Source organism: Tamandua tetradactyla, chromosome 1 (genome assembly GCF_023851605.1).
Source record: "Tamandua tetradactyla isolate mTamTet1 chromosome 1, mTamTet1.pri, whole genome shotgun sequence".
Classification (NCBI taxonomy): Eukaryota; Metazoa; Chordata; class Mammalia; order Pilosa; family Myrmecophagidae; genus Tamandua; species Tamandua tetradactyla.
The window spans coordinates 109763674-109790533 of NC_135327.1; the positions used below are offsets into that span (position 1 = coordinate 109763674).

At 32.7% G+C, this 26860-nt stretch overlaps 1 protein-coding gene across 11 annotated transcripts in view; it reads left to right on the plus strand.

The window, feature by feature from the left end:
* Positions 1–26860, plus strand: part of DGKB (diacylglycerol kinase beta) — an 802099-nt gene that overhangs the window by 334292 nt on the left and 440947 nt on the right. For 9 of the 11 annotated variants that reach the window (XM_077122452.1, XM_077122515.1, XM_077122470.1 and 6 more), the window contains 2 exons: positions 13749–13784; positions 18554–18673. In XM_077122452.1, coding sequence (XP_076978567.1) covers positions 13749–13784; positions 18554–18673 — 156 coding nt within the window. The remainder of the gene's footprint in view (positions 1–13748; positions 13785–18553; positions 18674–26860) is intronic. The other 2 variants (XM_077122474.1, XM_077122491.1) reach the window with 2 other exon arrangements.

The following is a 26860-nucleotide window of genomic DNA, read 5'->3' on the forward strand; positions in this document are numbered from 1 at the left end:
TGAACCATTTAGTCAGATTAGTTTTGTTGATTTCAAAGAACCATCTTTATACTGACCTAGACTATATTATGTAGAAAATGTATATTTATAAACAGGGCCTTTTATAGAAGAAAAACCTCATGAATTGTGACTAGTTATGCTTCAATCTACATAAATTAATATAGTAAAATTCTATTTTTTGGATATTTAGTTTCAATAGGGCTAAAAAATATTCCTGAAAGTTTCTGTGATATTTTCAACCTAAACTACAGCTGCACCCAGAGCAAGTTATAACAATTTAAGGAAACAAATCTGTGCATCTTAGGTTTGTCATGATTTATAGAAAAGAAAAAACAAAAAGCTAGTAAGGCATAACTTAGAAGTTTGTGTAGGAGTAAGTATGATGGAAATACCAACAATGTAGCCATAAATGAGCATGTATCTTAAGTAGGATGAAAAAAATGTTCAAAAGCTAAAATTTATAAAAGAGACTCAAACGCTACAAAGAATCTCAGCAGTGTCTCTGATGCAAAAAAATGAGGTGTGAGATTATATATTAAGTTATTCTGTAACTTATTCCCATCGATATTTGAGCAGCTTATATGTATAAACAATAAGCAAAATAAGATATAAAATTGTGTTAAAGTTAAGTTGAATTTATAAATTGATGTCACATTATCCTAAAAAGTTGTAGAGATAGTTTACAAATTTGTTCCTGAGCCTTCCTAGTAGCCTTAACATAGATTGACAGTGTTTATAATTAAAATAAAAGCATTCACTTGAAGGAAATTCTTGTTACTGAGACCCGAGATGAATTTATTCCATGTGAAATTGTGTTGGCAGAGGGCTATTTCTCCATAATATTGCTGTAATCAGTGGAGTAGTGTTTTGTTTTGTTTTCTTATAACAATTGTCCAGGCAGACTGATGACGTATATTAAAATGCATTTAGTATAAATAAGCCTACTCAGAGCCAAAATGAAAAAAATGATTTTATTATCACAAGGAAATAAGGGATAAGCATGGTAGATAAAATATAGATGCCATGTGTGAATATTTATTGCACAAGAGAGAAGAAAATGTTATTAGCAATTGTCTGAGAGGATCAATAATAGTAAAGCAGAAATCTACTTAAGAACTCACTGACTTGAAAGAGAAAGAGATACCTGGAGAGTTAAGAAAGAATGTGGAGAAAAAATGAATGCTAAAATACATTCATATCAGAATAGAGCAAAATCTACATTGAAAACAATTGTCTCATTCATTTGGAAGTCAGTCTCTCAGAGTGCAAAGAAGAAAATGTAGTGAGGTGAAAAGTGATCAGAAGAAAATTGTATTGAATAGCGATATCCCTAAAGGAAAAAGAAAGTTTCAACTAAGTATACTCTTAAGTATAAGAAAATTATCCTGAACTAAAAAGCCTACATCTCTTCAAATTTACCCATATATTTAAAGTAATTTCCATTCAATATTTTTACGTAACAAATAGCTCTGAAGTTTATCTGGAAGAATAAATGTGTGAGAATACATTATAGCACCTTGAAAAAGAAGAATTCTAAGGAGAAAACTGTTTTAGTAGAGCTTAAAAATATTTTTGTTACGGTTATGCTGGTTAGAATAATGTAATAGTGGCTCCAGAAGATATAAAAAACTGGCTGAAAGTCTGAAGACATATTCAACTACATGCAATAATATAGTATATGACTAAGGTCACATATTAAATCTGGAGGGGGCTTATAGGGCTCAACAGTATTGAGCTTAAGGAAAATGAAAAAGTAAACTAAATACTACTTTACAGCTCATTTCCCAATAAATGAAATATGGATTAAAGGCATAATTTTTGCCTAGAAAATGGCTTTTTTTACCTTTTTCCTTTAAAAAAGTTTGTATAAACCAAAACTTGCAAATCAAAGTAAACATCATAACAAAAAATGTTCTGTTTTTGTAAAATTAATAAAAACAGTTGAATATAATGGAAAAAGTTAAACCTCAATAGTAAGCACAAAATGCAAATTAAAATGAGATATACTGTTTCTTTCCATTTTGGAAAATATGCTTGAAATGTTAATTCCTTTTGTTGGCATGGATGTATAAATTGGCTATTCTCATTAAATTGCCAAGAACTGTGGCATAAAAGATCCAAATGGGCTGTCCCCTGCCTTAATAATTCTGCCTGCGTCCTTAAAACGAAGATTGGAGTTGAGATAGGAGTAGGGCAAATATCCAGATTTTTATTCTATCTAGCATTACAGTAGAAGCAAACAGTTTATATTATTCCCATTTCCTAATTTTAAAATTTTGAGTGCAGTCAAAATCATGCTCCTTTAGCCACCACTAGACATTTAAGAATAAATTCCACTTTGCAAAGTTAACCTGTGGTTTTAATGATTCCTGCTGGAAATGATGGTGATCATAAAGCATTTATGTACAAGCTTTCCTTGTCTATTCTCAACTTTCACATGAAACCCAAGTAAGAATGATTCATATATAACTTTTGGTCTATGCATCAGTTCGTGCAGAGTTCAGCGATCTTTGTCCAACTCCTATCTCTGTTGCCTAATTCTACCCTGTGTTTCACCTTTATGAGTAATATGGATAGTTCTGTTAAGGTCTCACTTCCTAGTCCTTGCTAGAACTAGAAGTTTAGAAGATCCATTCTAAAAGTCTAAAATTTAGAAGACAAAGTCTACCATTTGATAATCCCATTGCTAATTATATCAAAGCTTTTGACCTATAATGCTTCATTTGCCCAAGGAAATCCATATGGTGGAGAAATACAGCTCTGCACCAAGTTTCTGTTCCTTATTACACTTTTTTTTTATATTTCATCCTGACCATATATATTTCTGAATTCCTTCACTTGCTTACCATTTCTTCAACAATTTAAAATTTCCAATGTCTATAGCTCCCTCCCCCAATTTTTTCATCTTCAGCATTTTTTTCTGTTCTCTCTCCCTGTTTCAATCTTTTCATGGCATTTGATGCAATCTGTAATAATATTTTGATTCATATTTTATTTACTTACTAATCTCCCCTGTTATTATGAGCTCCATGAAGACAAGAAATATGACTGCATTATTCATTTTTGAATATTCAGCTCCTGGTCCACAGACTGGTACATAGTAGGCAAGAAATAATTTCTGAATGAATGATTAAGTGAATAATTGAATGAATGTCTTCTTTTTCTAACAAGATGTTGTTTTATGTCCTGTCATTGCTATCTTTCATTTATCTAACTCCTTTATTGTTTCTGCTTATCCATCTTGAAAAACTCTAACCCTAAACCAATCTAAGATTTAGCCTTTACATTCCTGCACCATTTCTGATATTTCTGACCATTTAAAAGCATCTCTTAAACCCAGAAATAACTACCACTACCAATTCTTGGAATACAAATGCACCTGACATCAGTCTTGGCCCATAAACTGCAACATTCTTAGTCACCCTTCTCTAAAACAACTATACCAAACACTCACCAATATCTAGTATCCTCACTCTATAGCCACTGAATAGTTATTTAGTCTCTGTGTCATGGTAAGAAATTAGGCAGCTTCCTGTTCACTGCTTATACAGATGTAATTACTAAAATTGATTCATCACTTTCCATATGCCCGTCATTGTGCTAAGCACTTTGCATGTACTGTCTCATTGAATCCTTCCAATAGCCCTAAGAGAAATAAACTATTATGGTCCTTAATTTACTGATGAAGAAACTGAAGAAGTATGTAAGCCTATAGCCTTAAAATAAGTAGCCCCAGAATTTCAGTGCAGCAGGTTAACTTCTCCGTTCTTCCTGTTAACTGAGTGTCCGGTGAAGAATCCACACCAGAAAAGGAGCCATTCTTCCTCCTGCTCAATGCTATTTCCTGTATTTGCATATGGACCCAACCCTGGTCTGCCTCTTCAAGAGGCCTTAAGTATATGCAAATTTGAGGATGCATTCACTGTGTCAATTTCCTCTCCCCATTCTTCCTCAAAATACATTAATATACATTGTGTAAAATGGGATTAAAATGTCTCTTGCCATTGTTGCTAAATCCAATGGGCCATTTTTTAGTTGGTATCCTGAGAAGCAGAGCATGAGATGGAGATTTAGGTGCATGTTACTAATGGAGGAAGAGAAGGTTCTTTAGGAGAAATCTTTAAAGAAATGAGGGAAGCAGGAGAGGGAAGGAGAAAGCACTGAGCAAAGAAGTGATCATAGGTAAAGTTCAGCCTTTTTTATAAATCTTGGGGGTCTGGGGCATAAATCATACCACAGAAGTGTGCCTACTTTAAGGCAAGGAAACTGGCTTTTTCAAAGCCACATCAGTCAATCATTACTTTGGTCACTTGCAGGATAGGAGGTCCTCTGTCAAGAGGCCACTCCTGCACCCCTGTGAAGAAGGAATAATTCTCAGAGAAGGGGCAACTAACACCATAGCAGCTATGGGATGAATGCTCTGCCCAGGTTAAAAAAAAGAGTCCATTTGGGGCTTCCAACAGCATCTCTCTTCTCCAACACAGACTCAGTCCAAGTGTTATCTTTTTTGAGTCCCTTGCAGTATTTGACATTCATTAAAATGCTCTCTCCTCATCTTTCTGTAACACTTAACGTCATTCATTTATACTCTTTTTTCATCCACCTCTCTGGCCATATCTTATCAATATTCCCAAGTTTCTAGTCCTCCTTCCATCCTTAAATATGTGTTAAATTTCTGCTTTCAATTTTATTCTCATCTCATTATGCCCTTTTAACTCATTTAATTCCTTGGCTGCAAATAGAAATTTTGAATACATCTATATAAGCTTGATCCAAATACTTAGCTTCATCTGTATATTTCCTCTTGGATGCCCCACCGGGTCCTCAAAGTCAATGTTCCTTAAACTGTTCTCTATGCTCATTGAATAGCATCACAACTATTATATCTATCACACATACCTAAAGGGTTTATCTTTTTAAATCTCATGCCTAATTCAATTTTGACACATAGTTGAGGCTTAACAAGTATTTACTAAGTGAACGAATCACACCAAGCCAGCATTTTTAATCCCATCAGCTACCACTCTTTTTCCTCAGTCAAGAAAAAACATACCAGACAGTGATATAAATATCATATAAAAATTAAAATGAATATGTGCCAGTGAGGGTTCTTTTAAAATATTAACTAATGAATAATTGAATTGAATTGTTGCAAGCTAATAAAATTGAGTTTAAAGTATGTGATAATATTGGTGGATGTCAAATTAGCATCCTGTGTTTGGTTCTGAAGCGGCACTTGAAGCATTTCATAGCTATTTCTAAATTTTGAAAAGCTTATGATGGTTTTGTTGTTGTAATTTTTAAAAATATCCAATAGATGGTACTGTGAAATGTCTAACCTTTCAATATTATTATGTATTTCCTTAGAATTTTTTTTGCCTATACAAATATATCGCATAACTTAGGCTTAGTAATCAAAATTGGGTGTTCATTCCTGCAAATGGACACGTACCATTTTAGAGTGGAAATTCTGTTTGCGGACTAAGATAAATGAGGCCATATACAAATTACTGTTTTTCAGATATGCATTAGAAGCACACTCTAACCATTTAAAAATCATTACTGTTTGTTATCTTCAATAAATTTTAATCCCATATACATACATACATACATACATATATATATAAATACACATATGTATATATATAATTTTCTGTGTGCATATTACACGTCCAATCTGGTATAATGGTTCACTCAGATATTAAACTGCTTTTGGTGACAACCCAGAAATAATGGGACGACTCTTAGAAAGCAAGTGGAGAGGTTGTCTAACACAGGAGTGCTTTATTTTATGTTAGTGTTTATGACATTGTTCTTGCATAGTACTGACTATTTGCATATTGGCTGTTTATTCATTAAAATGTTATTAAATATGACTACTTTCTAGATACTAGAGATACTAAGATAAATAGGTCTTATATAGAATGTTTTTTAAAAATGCATCAGCAGTTCCTTGTGGAGTATGCATCATAAATCACTCAAATTCATTATGCATTTACTATTTTTACCATGTCTTATATAATCTGAATGTATGGTATGCTATATTATGAATCTTTCTAAAAAGAATATAGGTGCATATGAATATATTATTGAAGGAGAAATCTGCTTTTGATATAACTTGAGGTTGTTTAAATGATTGTGGCTATTTGCTTTAACTAAAATCCCCAAACAATTAGTGCTTTGGCAGATTCCTAGGTTTTTCCTCTTAAGCCATGTCAGAACTAACATGTCAGATTTGCAAATAAAGCTGAGGGATGTTCAACTAATTGCCTAGATACTTCAAGTTAAAAATATCTTTTTCTATTAAATATATTCTATCTGATAATAACATCTTTATGGAATCACCAGAGGATTATACATCCTTTAGTGTCCTGCCCAGATTCTTTTAAGATTTTGTACCAATCAGGTTCTATGGCCTTTTCAAAAACACTGACACACACTGATTTATTTGCTCAGAGTTCCTAGTTCACTGGATTTATATAGCATTTCATGGCAGAGTTCCTACTTGAGCTAAATAGGTTTAAATATAAACTGTGCATGCAGATCTCAAGTGATAGTCTCTTAATAGATGTCAGATACTCTTTATTGCTACTCTCTTTTATTTCAGTAACATTTTAATTAATTCACACTGATTGAATAAATGTACATTGAGACTTGTTTCCTAATGAGGGCACATTTAGAGGAAAGGTTTTGCATCATTCTGATATCCTGTGGGTAATTATATTCTAATTATATGGTCTGGGGAAAAGAGTCTATAAGTCAGTACTGATATTGTTCGTTGGACCCAATTAATTACATCACATAATGAAAGTTCATGATAAGGTTGACTGGCAGTCAGTGTAAAATTTTAACTCAATTGAATCTTAACCTAACATGACTACAGAATTGGACTTTAACCTGGTTAGAAAATGCAGTGGCATGAGATCATTGGATATTTAAAGGAGTGAGTGATGAGAAAAATTCCATTATGAATCTTTGGTTTTTGTTTTTTACTTCAAAGTCTTTCCCAAGTATGTTGAAAGGAAAACTAAGCAATCAAATGCTTTAATTCTAAATGTTACTGCTAGTAACACTACTAGTGATTTTTCTGTGTTCTCAAAAACAGTAGTATGCCAACTACAGAATAAAAATTCTAGAATTGATATGTGTTTGTTGAGAGAGAGACTAGGCATAAGAGGAATTAAAATAGATTTATTTTATCAAAGGAAGATTTAATAGGTATTAATCTATTATATTAGTTTTTGGGGGGAGTGTATACTTTTTTTTAAAGCAGCATCTTGATACAGACCCCTGCCCCAAACATACACAAACATAATCACTCTTACATGTACATACATAAATTTTAAATTAATTATCTATATGTAAAACAGGTGTTCTGAAGAATGACCTGAAATAATAAACAATAAAACACGTTTAATTTTTGTGTTTTGGAGATGGTTGAGTTCAGTTTCAAGAATTTTGCAACACTTCAAACAAACAAAAAAAAACAAAACTGAAACAATGGTCTGAATATCAGCTTCCTTCTTTCCCCTGCTCAATTTCATTGTATTCTTTGTTCAGTCAGAAAAAGGAGAATATCTACGATTGAGGCAAAACAGTGAGGAATTTTTTGTTCTTCCTCTCCTCTGAGCCCCTCCTCTCTCCCTCTCTCTTTCTCTCCATTTCTTTCACTGTTGGATCTCTTCGTTCTCCCCTTGCATCTTTCCTTCATTCTCTCTATTCTAGTAACCGAGACACAGATGGTTTTCATTAAATAAAAAAATTGGTTGGTTCCCATCGACTTATTAGCAGCAAAAAATGTATCAGCTGAAAAAGTGCAACCAGTCCTTTCTTCCTGAGTTCCATGCAGGGAGTGGAAACCAAAGGAATTGTTTTGGTGTTTACGGTTAAAGTTATAGTTAACATTTATTGAAAATTTAAATGTACCAGGCATTATCCTTTTAATCATAAGGGTAGGTACATTTATGATGCCCATTATACATTTGAGGGAAATGAAATTTCGAGGTTGAGAAACTAACATTACAGAAGTACAACATGCCTTACTCCAAATTCCATATTCTAAACATATTTTTCATGTTCAAACTGTGGCTGCTACCAATTGGTGAGTCATGAAATAAATTTAGTGGATCCAGAACAGTATTTCACAAATGGAATGGAAGGGAAAAGAAAGAAAAAGAATAGAACAGAGGAGAATATACATGAATAAAGAATAATAGACTATATTAGAGAGCAGGACAAACTGGATAAGTGTTCTTTTTGAAATTATTTTACAAATATGTGCAGGTACAAATATTTCTTACTGTGGGTCACAGCTAGAAGAAAATCGAAGCACATTTTTTTAACTATACTGGCTTCTAAAATCATAGAAGGCTTCTAAAAATCATAGATTTAGGAATCATAACCAAGTAGAGATTGCAACACATTTCTAATGTTTTCTTCACTAACTAATTAGATATGACAATAACTAACTTTAGAAAGACTTTTAGTTCTTTTTGCCTTTGTTTAGGAAACTGTTTGAAATATTTGGGATAACCCTTTAAAGGTACATTCTTGACATTTTCATTGAGACCATTTGGTGCCCTTTGAGTTTCCAATCATCCCTTGTCCTAGGTGTATCTTTGCTGAAGACTCAATCACGTTTCCTTTCCTAACACACATACGCATACTTATTGAGACAGTTATGACAATGGGAACCTCTTCTCTTCAGTATCTTCTGGGCAAAATGATGCAAATATGCATAAAAGATTATATTAATGTGTAAGAATAGAATATTTTCATGAGTGATTATAATTAAGGGTAGTGAAATAAGCAGTTAAAACATGCTTTAAAATTATGCTGATGGAAGTTTAACATTTGACAGATGAGAAAGAATTAGGCAATGGATAAGATTACAATATGTATACTTTCAAAAACATTTTATTTTGCATAGCTACATTTTAATTACATATGTCAGCATGCCACTGGAAAAGGAAAAAAGTGTAATTCCTCCGATGGACATACTTATACATTGGCCTTATCTTCATTAAAGGTGTTAGTAAAGATGACATTAGGATAAAAATCATTTCTATCACTTCCTCTTTTAAAATTTACATTGTGTTCATATGTGTGGGTTTCCACACTGAGGGGCCGATAAAACCATAAAAGTTTAAACAAATTATGAAGTTGAAATGTGAAAATTAAATTCACAGAAACCGAACAAGTATTTAGTTTCTATATCCTAGAGACATTCTCAGTACATTTTATTATCCTATAAAATAACTCCATATAAAAGAATAACTCCACATCAGGCTCAGGCAGTATACTCTTTTAGAAAGGTAGTTCCCCCCCAGCCTGTTTGTTTTTTCCCCCCTCCGGCTTTTCTTTTTTGATGCCAGAGATACCCAATTATATCTATAGGAAAAGAAACTATTTAAAATAGTTTCTATTGACTTGGTAGTTATTATGTTAAATTAATCCATATTAATATTCAAACCAGTTCTTTCAGGCCGACCAAAAATATATGATGCTTTTTAATACTTCAATATTCAGTAGCATTCTTAAATGATCAGATTTCCAAATCACTTGAAAATTAAGACATTACTAAAGTTACATCTTCCCCCCCCCCCCCCCCAGTTCTTATTACATCTATTGTTGTTTGAATAAATGGAGCCTGGTTCAGGAACCAATATATTTAGATATTGCTAACTTTATTTTCTTGAGCAAATCATGTCACCTTTCCAATTTTCAGTTTCCCAAACTGGAAAATGGGGCATCCTGGCTTGGTGGGAGGGTAGAATGAGACAATAAACTTGAAAGCAATTTTTCAAAGACTTGAACATGCATATATAGATGTAAACTATAATTTTGTTAATGGTACTTTATCTTGATGTAACTCATGATACTATTAATGTGAGCTCTGTGCTCTTATAATTTTTAACTGAATCAAACCTCCAATAATCTCTTCCAAAGATTTTCTTTGTCCAGTAACAATTTGGATTAAATTGTCAATTTAAAATGATTACATGTAGAAAATATGAAGATAAAAGATACTCTAATACTTAAGAATAATAGGATCTTTAAAAATTGTTTGATATTAGGTTGAATTTAATAAATGCCTTGAAGGCAAAGGCATCTTTTAAGCTAATTATCTGTACTGTGTATTCTATTTAATATTTAAAAATATACTGATTAAATAAAATCAATGACATTCCTTTATAATCATGCCTCATATTTGATTAAATAAAAATATACAGTTCCTGTATTAATTCTGATTAAAATATATTACATTTAGAATCTTGCTTTGGTGATAATTAAAAAAAGAAACAGTCTGCTCATCCTTGATGTTTAAAAATTTTGTGCATAAAACTAAAAAATGAATAATACTAAACCTAAATTTATTTTCTTAATTGCTAATTTTTCATTGAACTAGGTATCATGGTTTTCTTTGTTGTATCTTAGGGATATGCTACTGATAGACATATTGATTTAACATAGACTCTTTGCCTATACTTCTGAATTGTTTATGAACTCATGCATATATATTGTGTTAATCACCCTTTTCTTGGAGTGAATTTGTAGTGTTGCTCTGGTTGAATGTTCCTGGAGGAAATTTTCATGCCCAGGGGTACTCTCTCTTACATGTTTATGTCTTCTAGATCAGCTGGAACCTCAATTTCTCTTGATCCCACTACTCATCCTTAGTCAAATGCTTGCCCATTCTCAAAGGAGTCGTGCCCGATCTCTGCTATTTCTTTACCTTCTTCATCTCACTACCTCTCTCCATCCTCACTCATTTTCAGTGAATAACTCATACCCTTACTGTCCTGAGAAAGTGGAAGCCTCTAAGCAGGAATATCTATAAATTACCAGTTTATGTTGGTGAAATAATAGTGGTCAGGGCTCCATTTCATCCCAAGCATCCTTTATCTGCATACCTTAAAATGATTTATGTTCTTCAACTTACCATTGTCATTGTCATTTGCATCATTGGGCCTGCTTCAGCCATGTGTATTAACTTTATGGACTCTCAGTGATTTTGCATTTGAGAACCCTATGAGTACCAACCCAAACCTCTTTGCTTCACAAGAACAGCTTTGGAAAAGCCCACACTTGCCTATACAGGCTTCTGACCCATCTGAAAATATCACTTTATAAAGAACCCCTTATTTATTGTTTATCTTTAAATGCTCTCTCTCTTATGCTCTCAATTCCTTCCCAGCAACCTATTTCCTTACCTTTAAAAAGAACAACTCAAAGTCTCTACGAACATCGTACTTACTATTTCTCTCAAATCTACCTCCATACCTTATCCCCCAAACTTTAAGAAAATTATTTATTTTCACTGGGAAAAATATATATGTATTTTCATTGAAGAAACAGTTTTACACAATTCTGTAGGCGTTAAAAGAAGCAAGTGTTAGAAAGTGAGAGCAGTTTTTCTCCAAAAATTTATTACAAAAATTCCCCAGCAGAGCACAGTGAATCTAGTATATTCTCACCCTAACACAACCTAGATTCAGCAATTAATATTTTGCCATATATGGTATGTACATATGACTATGTACATGCATATGTACATGTGTATATAACATTTACATAATATATATTTTATTAAGTTCAATTATTGGACAGTAAACAGCAGGTAGTGTGACCCTATATCCTTAAAGACTTCAGTAGGCAAATTCAAGATTAAGGAAACTTTTCTACATAATGGCAATGCTATTTTCAAACCTAAGAAAATTAGCAATAATTTCATTATATCAATTATCCTGTCCATAGTAAGCTGTGCCCAATTATCCCAAAATATCTTTTGTAGCTTTTATTATTTTTGGTGGGGATGGCATGGTAGACCAAAATCTATTTGAAAATGCTGCATTGAATTTGGCTGTTATTCTGAAACATTTTGATAACTATAATCCTCTCATGTGCATTTCTAAAATATTGTGGTATAGAGACTTATGCACAGTAAATATAGACTCATTCCAAGGAATAAAGCATCTGTGATACATTCTCTAGAGGTATACTTTTTGTGTATCTTGATTTGGTTGCTTAAGGTACTGAGAATTTCTTGGGTCCATGGCAGTGTAGTATAAGGCACCTAATATAGAGTTGAAGGGGGGCAAACATTGACATATTGGAAATAAAACTACATTCATGTCTTTTGATGTTTCCTTGAGCTCTACCTGGAGCAGAGCAAGAAAGGTCATAAGGGTGACAAACAGCTTCGAGCTGGCACAGATTGATGCTAATACGAATATTTTCCCCTCACCCACTGTTTCACATGGCCAATAGGCTGACTTGGACTCAGAAGTCAAGATTACTGAAACTTCCAATCAAAACTCTAGCAAATATGTTATCAATGCATTCTATAAACAAGGGAAATTATTTCTATAGGACTACCCTGTCAATGGTACAGTTATACTGGAATTCATTTTCCCAGGCTTCATAATTTCTTGTGTCTAGGAATCTGTAGTTGCAGTAATATTATGGAAATAAAATTATTTCCTGAGTACCTTCATTTTTCTTCCAGGACTGCCCTTGAGTCCTTCTCCTTATGAGCCATTTTGGGTGCTTTGGATTTTTCTAGTCCAATGGCTGACTGAGGGCTCACCTACCTCAGATGTAACCATTTATTTTTTTGGATTTTGCTGTCTTCCTGGAATCTACGCAGAAAAGAGATAAACTCTGTGCTTTCAGATTTTGCAGACTCTGTTGTGAATGTGGCATCCAGCCAAGTCCTCTCTCACATAGCTTGGGATACATAATTTCTAAGAAATACTAACTTCCCATTCAACTTTCCTACTCTCCCACCATAGGAAATATTTACCTACTGTTTTGTGCATGATTTCTCAAGTGTTCTTCCAGATTTATGTTATGTCCTAAGTCCCATGGGACCCAGGTGTTAGCCTTTCCTCTGTTACCTGCCATGAAAAATAACTTAATTAAAAAAAAAAAAAAAAAAAAAAAAAAAACCTTCCCAATGTCAATGGATGGCTTAGATAGAAAGGTGTAGTGGGTAACAGGAGATATCTGAGGAAAAGTATTGCTCATTGTTTCAAAACAATATTGCCCTACCACACAAGTTTTCAATATTTAAAGCATTTGAATAATGAGTTAGGAAGAACTGTTAGGGAACTATCTTCAGTGTATTTAAAATCGTTTTTAAAAATTACTCTCATGTCAAACCTTGATGCTTATTTAATTGTATTTTTATTTTTACTTATATTAATCATAAGTGTATTAATGGAATTATTGTTCTGATTTCCAAAATATGACCAAATGCATCCAATGCCATATTAAGTCTACATCATTAAAACACTGAATATTTTAGAAAAAAATGGAAATTGAACTGGAAAGAGAAATAGTATGCTGGCATAAACAGCAAATTAACAAAATCAATAGGAATAAATTACAAAGGATAAGGGAACTTGGAAATGAGTTCACGTTGCAAAATACTAATGTAATTCATCAATGCTGTAGAGAATTATTTGAAAATAACCAAGTATGTTGATCAGTGTACTTTGAGTAGATGAAACTCTATTTTGGAAAAGCAATTCTACCACTAACCTACTCTGCATTTTGCACTAAATTGCTATTTTGTGAAAAGATATTCTGTTATTTAATGCAAGTAAGTAGAAAAATTATACCAAGAAATGTATTTGTAATTTGTTAATTTCTTTTATAGGAGTATAGTAATATAAAACCTTCATTGTTGATTTCTTTTTCAGCTTGATTTCTTTACAGTTTTAATATGAACTTTTCTTTTTCAGCAGACTCTGCCCACTTCAGGAGTTTCAGTTCCTGAGGTGCGTAAGCCAAAAAAGATTTTCACACTTTCAGTTACAGGCCATTATACATCTCATTTTGTTATAAATGATGTTTGGGACTGGGTCAGTGACCAACTAATGTTTACTTGTATATTTAAATTTTTCCAATATTATATATATATTCTGAGATGTGGATTTTCATATTTTCAGTGATAGAATAGACTTGAAAAATTTTTCCAATATTATATATATATTCTGAGATGTGGATTTTCATATTTTCAGTGATAGAATAGACTTGAAACAGTGATAGAATAGACTTGAAACATATATATGTGACAGGCACTAGGGAAACCACACATCATGTGAGGCAAAGTATAGATGAAAATGAAAAGTTACTTTCCAAAGAGTACACTAGTGTACAAAAATCATGTGGTTTCAGTTCCTGGCATTAATATGTAAATATATTGCAAAAATAACAATAAAAAAAAATCAATTATTTGAGCTATCCAAATGTGGCTTGCAATGATAGTATGTTGAGAGTCCTATGCACTGTAAAGTTCCCATCACTTTAAAAAGAGTATATTCACATCAAGCATTTAACACAGGGCTCTTCATAGAAAATCATTGGAATAAAATATAGTCACAGGATAAATGAAGTTTATTTTGCAAATAAATGTAGACATTGCCACAGCATTTTTTTCAATAAAGTGTTAGCGTTACCTTTGCATTAATAAAGAAAAGCATTTTCATTGTTCTGTGACTGTATCCTATTCAATTGTTATTATCTGTAAGGAAATTCCCAGGTGGTATTCTCTTAACATTTTAATTTGAATCTGCTTGTTTGTGAAAAGCATTATTTGTAAAATGAAGTGTATATTAGAGTATGAATTTATTTAGAGAATTTGTTTGCAGAAAAGTGTAACTCCCTCATCCATGTAAAGGAAGAGTTTTCTAATCATTTGTAGACTAGTTCATTGAATTAAAAAAAAAAATCACTTCATAACCCAGAGATTTACTTGAAAATATATTGAAACTATGCTTGAAATATAATTTGATTAGTGTATGATTTTATGTATTTTGTCAGTTGATACCACAACTATCATAATTATTATAAATTAGAGACATTAAGTTACACATTCGTGAAACAAATGTAGTAGGGTGGTACACCATTTAATCTAATTACTTTAGTGTAAGATAATTAATTTTATATCTTTATATCCTCATGTGTTTTATTTTCTTCTATCATAACATATCAGGTGAATATAGGTACTGCATTTGAGATTTAAACTTCTCTCTTTAGATCTCAAATGTCTCCCATATTTAGCTATATAATTTATTATATATTTATTAAAAAAGGATTGGGGGCGATACGATGGTGGCTCGGTGGCAGAATTCTCACCTGCCATGCGGAAGACCTGGATTGATTTCCAGTGCCTGCCCATGCAAAAAAAAAAAAAAAGTTTTTTGAAAAGGTTTGACTTTTCTGATTACAAAGACTTGTTTATAGTCTTCATGAATAGTGATTTTTTTTTTCTGGCACAATATATTGGTTTATATTAGCTTAAAGTTTCCACCATACTCCTGAATACATTATTAAATCATTTTTTTCAGCTGTGTTAAAAGTTTCCTTAAACTCATGTATAGAAGGTGTGATCACACATATACATATATGTGGTCAAGGAGCCCATTTTCCGTTATCAGAATCCATTTTGGTTAGTTATTTTAAATATAAAATGTGCGTGTGGTGTGAGGGTCATGTAGAAAGGTTAAGGTATATACCTTAGATGTTTTACTTAAAATGTGTAAATATACATCAGTTGGCTACACTTGAGATAACAAGACAAGGGCTTTTCTTTGTGGACAGGTCTAACAATTAGAAATGGCATATAGTCTTTCTTGCATAAATCATACTAATATCTCCATGATATTCAGTTTTAATTGTTCAAAAGCTGAAGAACTGACTTGTCGCCTTCAGCTTACTGTGACCATTAGCTAGTATTTTCTGAAAAGAGAATGGAGAGTGAGTTAAGGTAAAGTTGATGAATATTTATTTTACAATGGCACTACCATATGCTAGTGGAAAGCCCCAGATAAATTTTTTTTGGCATGGACCTTCTTATTCCAAACTTTCATTCCCTTCCATAAGGTTATTTTGAGCAAAAATCTTGTAAGTGGTTTATACCCAGTATAACGTATCCAAGGAAAAAAATATGCACATCATGTGGATATGTGAAAACCTGGACTTGTGGATCAAATAACAAGTTATGCCTTCAAGTTTAGGGGATAAGTAGCACTTCAAGTACTCCAATAATAAGGTTTCATTTTGTCTAGTCAGTACCTTTCCCATTTCCCCTCAAAACACTCCACCGAAATCATCACAATAATATCCTTTAGCTGTGCTGACCTAATGAACACAGGTAGTGAAAAACCCAATAAAAAATAATATTCTTGTTTTCATACTTTAAAAATTACTACCATTCTTTGATTGCTTTTTTTATACCAGTGTTTTGTTTACATTTTCTCAACCAATTGTTACTTGAAACTAGTCAGTAGTAAGAAGCTCTGCTGCAACTTCCAAGGATTCCTCCAAGAGTTAGTGCCTTTGCCATGTTTGAAAGGAAGTTGTTTCTCTGTCAGTAAAAACATTCGAATCCCGCTAAGTCCACGAAGGTGCAGCTTTGTAGCTTTCAGCAAGTAGGCTTCTCTGAGCTTTTAGCCTTTGCAAGCGGAGATAAGTATGGGACATTCTGCTTCAGGAAGCCCTTAGATATATGCTGCCTTGAGTTAGAATTCTGAAGTTTCTGGGAACTTCTTGCAGCTGAGCTCCAAAGGCAGAAGGGGCTGAGTCCCGGTTCAGGCAAGGGGCCCAGTAGTGGAGAAAGCTAGCTCCATGATGCAAGCTGCCGTCTTTGTGCTTCTGTACCAGTCGAGGTGCTTTGCTGCTGCTTGTCTCCCGTGCTGAGAATAGACAAAAAGACCTGTGCTTGAGGTAATCATCACTTGCTGCGCGTGTTCTGCGAGTGGTCGATAGCAGCAGGAGCGGGTATTGTGGTAAACAGCCCTTTTGTGAAGGCGGTTTTCAGCAGTGTACAAATACTGTACCTCTGAGAGTCAGCATGAGGTGGAAAAAGAACTTTTTAGAGCACACATTTAAAGTGAGGTCTTTTATTTCATTTATTTCATCTTTCTGTTTTCTGTAGATGGTCTTTTTGGCTTTTCTTCTCCATTTATTATAATGATTATTCTTTTGGAATTCTAATACAATATATTCCCCAGCTAAGCTCTGTTATGCTACTTGTAGAGTTTAAGGATAACAAAACACTGAATTCTATATTTAAAATGTCTGCATAGCAAACACAAATGGTTGATATTTGAAAATTCTGAAATATCAATAACTCTATTTTATATTTTATAGCTGCATGTTCTATAATCTTTCATGCTTTTTTGTGTGTTGTTAGGATCATTCTTTTCAGTCTTTAAATAGTTTCTATTGATTAAAATGATGATTTTCCCAGTCTTTTTTTTCCAATCTTTTTATATTTAGGATAATTTATCTGGCAGAAGAAAATGTGCCTTAATTATTATGAAGTCATTCATTTTGTGGTTAAGAATCCAAAAACGTAAAAATGAAATTTCAGTTATCCTGTGTATTTTCATTGAAAAAAAAAATCAACATTTTAACTATCTGTGGACAAAGCTACAATTGCAAGCTTAGGAAAGGAGATTTTTTTAAATTACCAATATTTTTGTCAGAAATTGTGCTTATATGAAAGCAGATCATTTTTCAGAATACTTGAATTTTAGAAATCCTATTATGCCATCCATTTTCAGTCACACACAAATCAAAGGCAGTGTTTTGCACCATGAAATTACAAGGTAAATGTACTGTACTGACTAGCATTTATTTTACTCAGGCAAGCTTTCCACATGGCTCTAGTATATTTGAAAAGAGGTTTATTGTTAAGGCTAATTAAAAGTATCTTCACTGTCTACATAAAGGACCAAGGAAGAGGCCAAGGTTTATAGATTGCAAAACTGAAGGAGAAAGTACCAAAAGAGACTATAAGGGGGCAGTCAGTCAGGTAAGAAGAGAGCTGAGAGGAAGAAATTCCCTGGAAGCCAAGTGAGGCAAGTTTTCAGGAGAGAAAAGGACAGTTCTGCTAAATGCTGCTGAAAGTTTGAAAATAAGGACACTGACCATTAGATATGGCAGTGGGAAGCCGATTTCTTGGAAAACAGTGATAGAAGTTGACTGGGTTGGGTTGAAGAGAGGGTAAGAGGAGCAAGGAGCAGACAACTCTTACAAGGAATTTTTCCATTATGGGGAGCAGAGAAATCCACTGGGAAGTAATGTGAGTTTTAAGCTAAATGCTATCTCTGATATAAATAGTAGCTTAAATGTCCATCATGCAATTAGAATTCATTTTTTATATTGCATGTATTTATAAGCACTCTTAAGTACTCAGTTAATTCTTTAAATTATAATCTAATACTATTCATCTGTACCATTATTTATAAAAATATTCAATTTTAGGTGGCTTTTGAAAACTTCTGATAGAGTCATAATTGAGCACACAGGGATAATGCTATTTTATTTTCTTTCACATAATTTTTGTAACTATGGCTAGATCATGCAACTAAATATGGACCCAAGTTACTTAGTTGAAAGCAGCAACAATCATATTAGTCATAGGATCGCTAAATTAGGAAGTTGGGCCAAAGAATGTAGTCATAAAACGTTCTTAGATAGTTGCCCCTTTTATTAAAACAACTCAGCATTTTTAGAAAATAATTTTTGTTCCTTGTAGGAAAGACAAACAACAGTGAGAAAGGAAAAGTGTGGTTCTCAGCAGCCAAACAAAGTAACCACTGACAAGAGCAAAATGCATAGAGCCAACTCCGTTACTGTGGATGGGCAAGGCCTGCAGGTATGATTTCTTAAATCTAAAGGTAGTAGTTTTCTTATTTTGTTACTCTTATACTCTTAAAGGCACATATGTCCAGCTATCAACACATCCATTTAATGTGAATATTAGCTTAGTAGACTGATCAGAAATATATTTATTAATTTAAAGATGTCAGTTTTATAGTTGATTTGCAGAGTCTTATCATTGATTGTCAGTGGCTAAATTAATCATATATAATGCTGTCTCCATTTGAACACAAATGGTAGGAAATCTTTTGTCAATCAGAAAGTTTTTGCAAATTATCACTAAATATACACATTTATTATATACTAGAAGTGTATTTGTGTGTGTGTGTATATATATTTGTATGAATAGAGAATCATTTGTCAGCCAAAAAAAGTCTTTAATTTGTTCCTACCTTCCAAAGTTTTACGTCAAAATTCAAAACCCATGTATTTCAAAACCTATATATTTTAGAACAGAGATATTGCAAAATCATTTTTAACACTTTAAAAAGATTTGTAAATTATTCCTATGTTTTCTCACATCAAGAATATTTCACTATGCATTTTAAGACATTTTATAATGTGAATTGATTTTATTTATTGGCCCCAATTTCTCACTCTAACATGGGAACAGTCCATGAAATTGGCTTAATCCATGAAACTGTGGAGTTAATTTTCTGACTTTCTACCTGAGGTCTCTGTTTCAATTGCCTATTCTATCCTTAAGAATATGCTTCAAGATTCATGACCTTCAGGAAAACATATCAACCACTTACCACACATACCAACCACTTACCCCCAACACGTGATTTTATTCAATAAACATAATTTGGTCTCTTCTTTTTATTAATTTATCTACAATGATATGGATTCTATCTTTTATATTCTTCAATTTGCAAACAGTGCAGCACACACTGTAGATATTTAAATGCTTTTCTTCTTCACTGTTTAGAATATCATGCAGAAAATGTAATAATAATAGTATAAATATGCTTAAGTGATTTGCTACTTTGTTTTGATCTAGTCAAACTAATTGTGAACAGGAAATTTTTAATAAATTATTAAACTTAAATACCAAAAGAGGAAATTCTGAATGACAAAATTAATAAGTTGGTTAAAGAGCATAGAAGTTAATTATCAAATGAGTAAATCAGTATCTATGCTTAATGAAAGTCGTAGCTTTTTGCTCAGCCGTCCCATTGAAAGTATCATGTGTGAAAGCTGTCCATGATTTTGATGGTGAAAAATTCAGTTATCCTGTATATTTTCATTGAAAAAAAATCAACATTTATAAATATAGTGATCATATTGATTAGTTTAAATCTTTAGTCACTCTAGATTCACTCTAGATTCATGCAATGAAATTAATGAAAGGGAAAACTAATTTTGAAATCCAAAGTATATTTCACACATGGCTAGGTACATACTTATCATGGAAAGCTAACATATCATTTATGAAAATAGTACTAGGTATTATAATAATGTTTTATACATATTATAATTTTATACATATCTCTCAATTAACTTATAAGCTAAATATCATTATTTTTTTTTTGAACTGGTTTATTGATACTCAAAAGTAAGGTAACTTTCTCACAGCACGTAGTCAGTTGTAAAGCCAAGGTTTGAATGTTAGCTGACTGACTCAGCCCATGTATTTTTTTCCTAAGTCTCCCTGCCTCCTTGGTTAACAAATTTTATTAGGTAAATAACTGGTAAATTTTAAGCCACCTTGTTCTTCCATGTATTTTTTATTGTTTATATTGTTTGAGATAAAAATCATACATGTAGTAGAATTACATCTTCTCAACTCTCAGTTCCCTAAGACTTAGTTAATCATACCTTACTTTACCCATACTTCAAAACTGAAAGGGGTGGTGCAATGGTGGCTCAGTGACAGAATTCTCACTTGCCATGCCACAGACCCGGGTTTGTTTCCCAGAGTCTGCCCTTGCCAAAAAGAAACAAACAAAAAAAAACCCCTGAAAGGCCTGAAACTGACATAGAAATACAAATCCTATTTGCTTTTTTATTCAAAATGAATCTGAAATCTTTAATCATTAGAACTTTAATCACTATTTTTTTGGTAACAAAAAAATAAGAGATGGTTAACATTATTTGTGTTTGTATTTCATCTCTTAAAAGAGTAAATAAGTTTTCATAACTTTCTTTAGAATATAAAAGTATCAGCTAAGTTGACAGTAAGTATCTTAGCCCTAACAAAATAGCAATAAATAAGTAATACTGAAATCATCAATATATTTTTGAATTTTAAAAAGCAATGTAAAGGCAGTGCAATGGTGACTTAATGACAGAATTCTTGCCTGCCATGCAGGAGACCTGGGTTCAATTCCTGGAGCCTGCCCATGCCAAAAAAATAAATAAATAAAAAGCAATATAGTCTGTTTCACCTCAGCAGAATGCACTAAAATGTTGATACACGTAGGTGTTGACCTAGTTTGGTGAAATTGTAAAAAAGTAGAAGAATAAATTCCTGGATAGCTAGCTAATTCATGCAAAATGGATAAAATAATGTTTTGTTGTGATGATCAATTTTTTTAAAAAAATATATGGTGCTGTTTTCAGAAAAGGTAAAAAGATCTTCCATAAAATGAATTTTATCTATTAGCTTTAAAAATATATATATCATGAAATAGCATGGAGTTGCAGCCCAGTTTGCATATAACTCAGTGACAGAAGAGATCTACACTGCTTAAAGAAGTCTATTAATCATAGTTAAGCACATTCATCTTACTTCTTCCCAGCTAACCAGCATAATGATCAGGATTATTATTTCTAATTAGAGGAAGTAATAGATCATGTATAACCTTAGGATGAGTCTCATTAATTAACCCAAGTCCTAGGGGACTTCAGATAGAGGTGGTTAGGCACTCTGTCTTTGTCATCACCCACACCGGAGGATTACGCTTAATAAATATGACTAAATGTAATAGAAAACTACAATTTCTTAACATGCGAGAGGTGTAAAAATATATATGACTATCCCTGTTAGGAACAAATATATTAAAAATAGAATGATTAAATTGTATTGTGCTGACATTTCATTGTCTCTATTCTTTGAGGAAAAACTTCTAAAGAAGAATGTTATTTAAGAATGGAAGATTCTAGTTCATGATACTTTTAATGCAAAAAAACAAATGGAACATTTGCACATATATATCAAAACCAAACTACTGTCTTCCCCCAATACAGCTGTTTCTCTCTATCATCTTTCTCATTTGTGACATCCATTCTTGTAATCACTAAGATTATTATAAACTACACATGTACAAATGCATATATATAGCTATGCAAATGTGTATAAAATTCCTTTTCTTTTAATAAGTGTGTGTGTGTTTATCTCTTGCCCACTCTTATAATCAGTGTTTTGTTACCATTCCAACTGCTTTCTCTGAGTCCAGATTTCTTACTCTATAGTTGAATATTACCTGAGTTCCTATTTCCATACACATAAAATATTGAATGATAAATGAAATGGAAAAAAATAGAGTAGGGTAAGAGTCAGGGCTAGGGAGTAATTTATAATTTTTAATAAGATGTCCAGGTTAAGCCTCATTAAGAAGATGATATTTGAGTGAAGTCTTAAAAGAAATAGGGGATTTGGCCATTTGGATATCTGGGAAGAAGGAGTGCATAGTTGCAGTGGGATGAACAGGGTAGAGGGGCTTTTGGGCTTGAAAGAGATAACATGGGTTAGATGATATAAAGCCCTCAAGGCCTCTATAAGGAACTTGACTTTTGATCTGAAAGAAATAAGAAGATAGTGGGTGACTTTAAGCAAAGGAGTGACATGATTTGACATAATCTAAGAGGCTTATATTGGTTGAAATTAGATTGTTAGGGAGCAGAGAGTCCAGTTTGGAGTTACGACAGTTATCCAGAGGTCATAGGATGGAGGGTTGCCCAAGGGGGAGCCATGCAGGTGAAGAGAAGTGATGAGATTCTTCATATATTTTGAGAACAGAGCCAACAGAATATGCAGATAAATTGAATATAGGGTTTCTAAGAAAGAGAGGAGTCGATGAGTCTCCATGGTATTTGGGCCATTCAACTGAAATGATAAAAGTTGCCATTCGACTGATGGAGAAGACTCTGGGTGAACATGGCTATGGAGAGAAATTTATGATAATTATGGGATACTATAAGACATCCACATGGATATATCAAGTAGGCAGATGCATATATGAACTAGAGATCAGATTTGATTTTGAGGGTGAAAGGCATAATGATGGCACTTAAAATTATAAGATGAGGTAAGGTCACTGAGAGGAGTGATTGACCTGGGATCGCAAACCAGTTTAACTTCAAAGTCATGATCTCTAATAATGACTATATTAAATGGCCTCTTTGTGACTAAATAAGACTCTCACAGAGCTATCTCAATTTATATGTAGGAGAATCCAGTATAAACTTTCTCTTTCTGGAATGCCCTTCACATGAAATTTATAACCATTTGCAAGATTTCAAGTAAAATCTTCCGTAACCACTATTTTCCTTCATCAGTTTACTCTATTATATTATATTATCCTTTCCCAGTGTTTTTTTTTTTTTTTTAAACTGTTTGAAAAGACTTAGCTTTCTGGAGAGAATCCTCAATGGTAGAATGATAGGGGGCTGAGAATAGGTTTGGGGTTCATTCATGCTTCAGACAGAGCAGCCTGCCTTTCATCTGTTTTATATACTGTTCCACTTAAGATTACGTCAGATGCTTTATGAATATGTGCTTCCAAGAATGAGTAGTTTTAGGCTAGCAGATAGCCTAAAACTATTTTTTTATTTTTTTGTTTTTGTTTTTTCCCTCCCATTTTACCACAAGCTGTAACAAAAATGGTACAATAGTTTAGGATGGCATTAAATTAGTTTTCAAAAAATAATTGTATTTTAAGTATTATTTCTAAGTTTTTGTAGAGTACTTGCATAAAACTTTATTCACCTTAATCATATTTGCTGAGTTTTAGATACTAGGAAAATGGTTTGCATTGTTTTAATCAGTACATATGATCTATGGTACAATACAAAGTAGCTCCCCAAGGCTGAATTCTGTAAAGGAGAGGGAAGGTAGTTCTTCCCTGATTTTAACCCTTCTAGACACTAGGAGCTGGAATCAAATAGTCGATTGTATTAACAATTGAAATACTACATCTAATAATTATTTTTTTATCTCAGACCATTTAAGTTACAAAAGGATTGACTGAAAATAATTATTTCCATATTCAATAATGAGAATTGGGTGATGTAAGATAGTATAAAAAATGGAAGGTATGCAAGTATTTTGATGTCAAGGTTCTGTTCTTCACTCAGGGAATGGAGAAATTAAGTTTAATGAAGAATACCCTGTCTGTGTCTGATTTTCTATCTAATTCTGTGTCCCTTGTGAATCTTTTGCATCAATTATTATTAGATTCTGAAATATAAAACAAGAAAATAACAAAACAAGAAACAAAACATAACTGCAGTTTGAACATAAACATTTATTTTTCTTTTATGAAATTGAAGTCTAGAAGTAGGGGCTCAGAAGAGAAAACCACGTTTTCCCCAGGGCTTGGATGCCTATCTTTCTGTTTCCCATCTGTTGGGAAATTCACCACATGATCCAAGACAGCTGTTGGCCTCATTGTCTTCAAATCCCGTGGCAGCAGGAGGAAGTAGGGTCAGAGCTCTCACCTTCCATTTTAGCAAAATACCTTGAATTCCCCTACAATGCTTATATCTCATCAGGCAAACCATGGGCATGCATGTTTTATTTTTTCTATTTAGAATGTTTATTTATCCACTGACATGACAAGACTCAAAAAATTATAACTTCTTAAAACTCTTCAAAAGAAGTATCTGTTTATGTATGTATGTATCTATCTATCTATCTATCTATTTATCTATCACCAATCTATATCATTTTGTATGCAGCAGCAACTACCAAGATACAGGCATGATGGGAGGGGGTAGTCTTTCGAAGTGTCTCTTTATCCAGAGTTCTTTTAGTAAGGATGGAAGAGAATATGGCTATTAAGATGCTGCGTATTATTTCAGGACTGGGACGGAACACAGGAGTTGTTCATTTTAACTTGTTAAACTTGAAAGTGGCTATTCAGGGCAGCAAGTTTTTTGGCTTGCAAATGTGAGCTCTTTCTTTGGTCTCCTAGCACCTAAAATTTTTCTGCTGGACTGGGCTTTCTTTTTACAATAGCAAAAGTTAGCAGGGTTTTAAAGCCCTTTGAAGTGAAACAAGTGCCAGATGTTCCTGGAACCTTGACATTTTTGGTATAACACCACTAAATATTCCCTTAACACTAAAGCTGCAGGGTGCGGATAGTTCATTACATATCAGCCCCTCAAAATGTGGGTTACAGTAGGTCAGGGATTTTGTTATCATCATCATGAAACATGTGCTATTCCACAGTCCCTGATAACTTACAATATATAACCAAAGTTTTAATTGTCTTATTTTATGTAATCTCACTTCATAAGCTCTGTGAGGAAAAGATTGCTAGTTGATTTTATTATTGCTGTATTTCCATACCAAATATTTTACTTCTGTTAGTTTGGAGTATTATCTAAATTCTTTGTTTATCTGATTTTTTTTTATCATTCAAATCCATTTAATATATTTTTCCATTTATCCAGCCCTCAAAACAACATCTAGATTTTATATGTAATTTTGGGATGCTCTACAGATATCATCTATTCTAGTGGGATATTTATGTATTTGTATTAATATGTAGCTTAAAACATAATTGTTCTGCAACATAGTACTGACATGTATTTGATAACTTATAATGATGCTTTTAATTATCCCAATAAATAATTATTTCTGAAAGACATTCCAGAATATCACAATAAATACTTTCAAATGAATTCCAAATACTGGACACAATGCAAGTTTATATATAGTCTCATACAGTGCTAAATTGAATGCTTACTTTTGGAAGAAAGGGAAGATCATCTTATTAAGTATTTGAGTTCAGACTCATGCTTTGCTCAAAAACCTTTATTTACCTTGTGATTCTCACCTCTATTTAAAATGAGGAATAGCAATTCAAATTAACAGCAAAAAACCAACTGAAATCTATATCTGTTAGCACTACTTTATTTGAGTGAAAACTTTAGGAGTTCTGTCTGACTTTGTAATAGGATGAAAACAGAAATCTAAAAATTTAAAAAACACTTTTTAATGTTTCTTCATTTTTGTTTTAATGGGAAAAGGGGTGTCACAAGCTATTAACAAAATGGCTTTAACACAGTAGGTGCTTTATGTATATTAATTGATTACATTTACTGGAGATTCAGCTCATCCATCTTATCTTCCAACTGAATCAGAGACAAATTAGGAACTGAGAGTCCTTGTCCTCTTTACAAAGGAAAGTAAAACACAGACACATGATAGATTGTAGTAAGAACTACTTGGATAAGAGCACAGAAATTAAGAGTAGCTTACTCAACCTTCTCATTTGGGAAATGTGAAGATTTTAACCTTTCCTCAGTGTCTATATTCATTAGAAAATTATCCCATTCCATTTAGGAGTTGGAGAAAAATATGTTGGTAGAATGTTTTTCCTTATATTATTTAGACAAATAGTAAAGTTGGAAACAATATGGTGATATGATTGTTCTTAATTGATTAAATGCTCAAGGGGACTTTCAAGAGTGAGAAGTAACACTGTAGTTAAGATATGTTGAGTCCACTTTTTCCAAATAGATTCATCTAAAAGTTTTCAATATAACCTTTAAAGGGCTCCATTTGCTGCATATTTTGGTGCTAAAATATTTTTAAATTTTTATCACACTGTATTTAGATAGATATTATATAGACAGACAATGAAAAGGAATACTTATATTTTAAATAGCCTATGTCTTAACATTGAATTCAGATAAAAAATACAAGCATTCTCCTTTGCCGCTGTATCCAAAACAACTCCACCCCCAACCAATACAATGCCGTCACCTTACCCGCATTATTTTTTTTAATGGCACAATTCATTACCAAACACATATTTAATTATTTGTTTATTTGTATGTTGTCTATTCTTCCACTAGAGTATAAGCTCCATTAGGACGGGCACTTTGTGTTATTTAACAGAACAGTGAGTAGTGACAAAAGTCACACTTGGTCTATTGGACAAATAGAGTTAATTATTGTTAAATGAGACCAGTATTCAATGGACTGTTGTTAGCAAATAGACTTGAT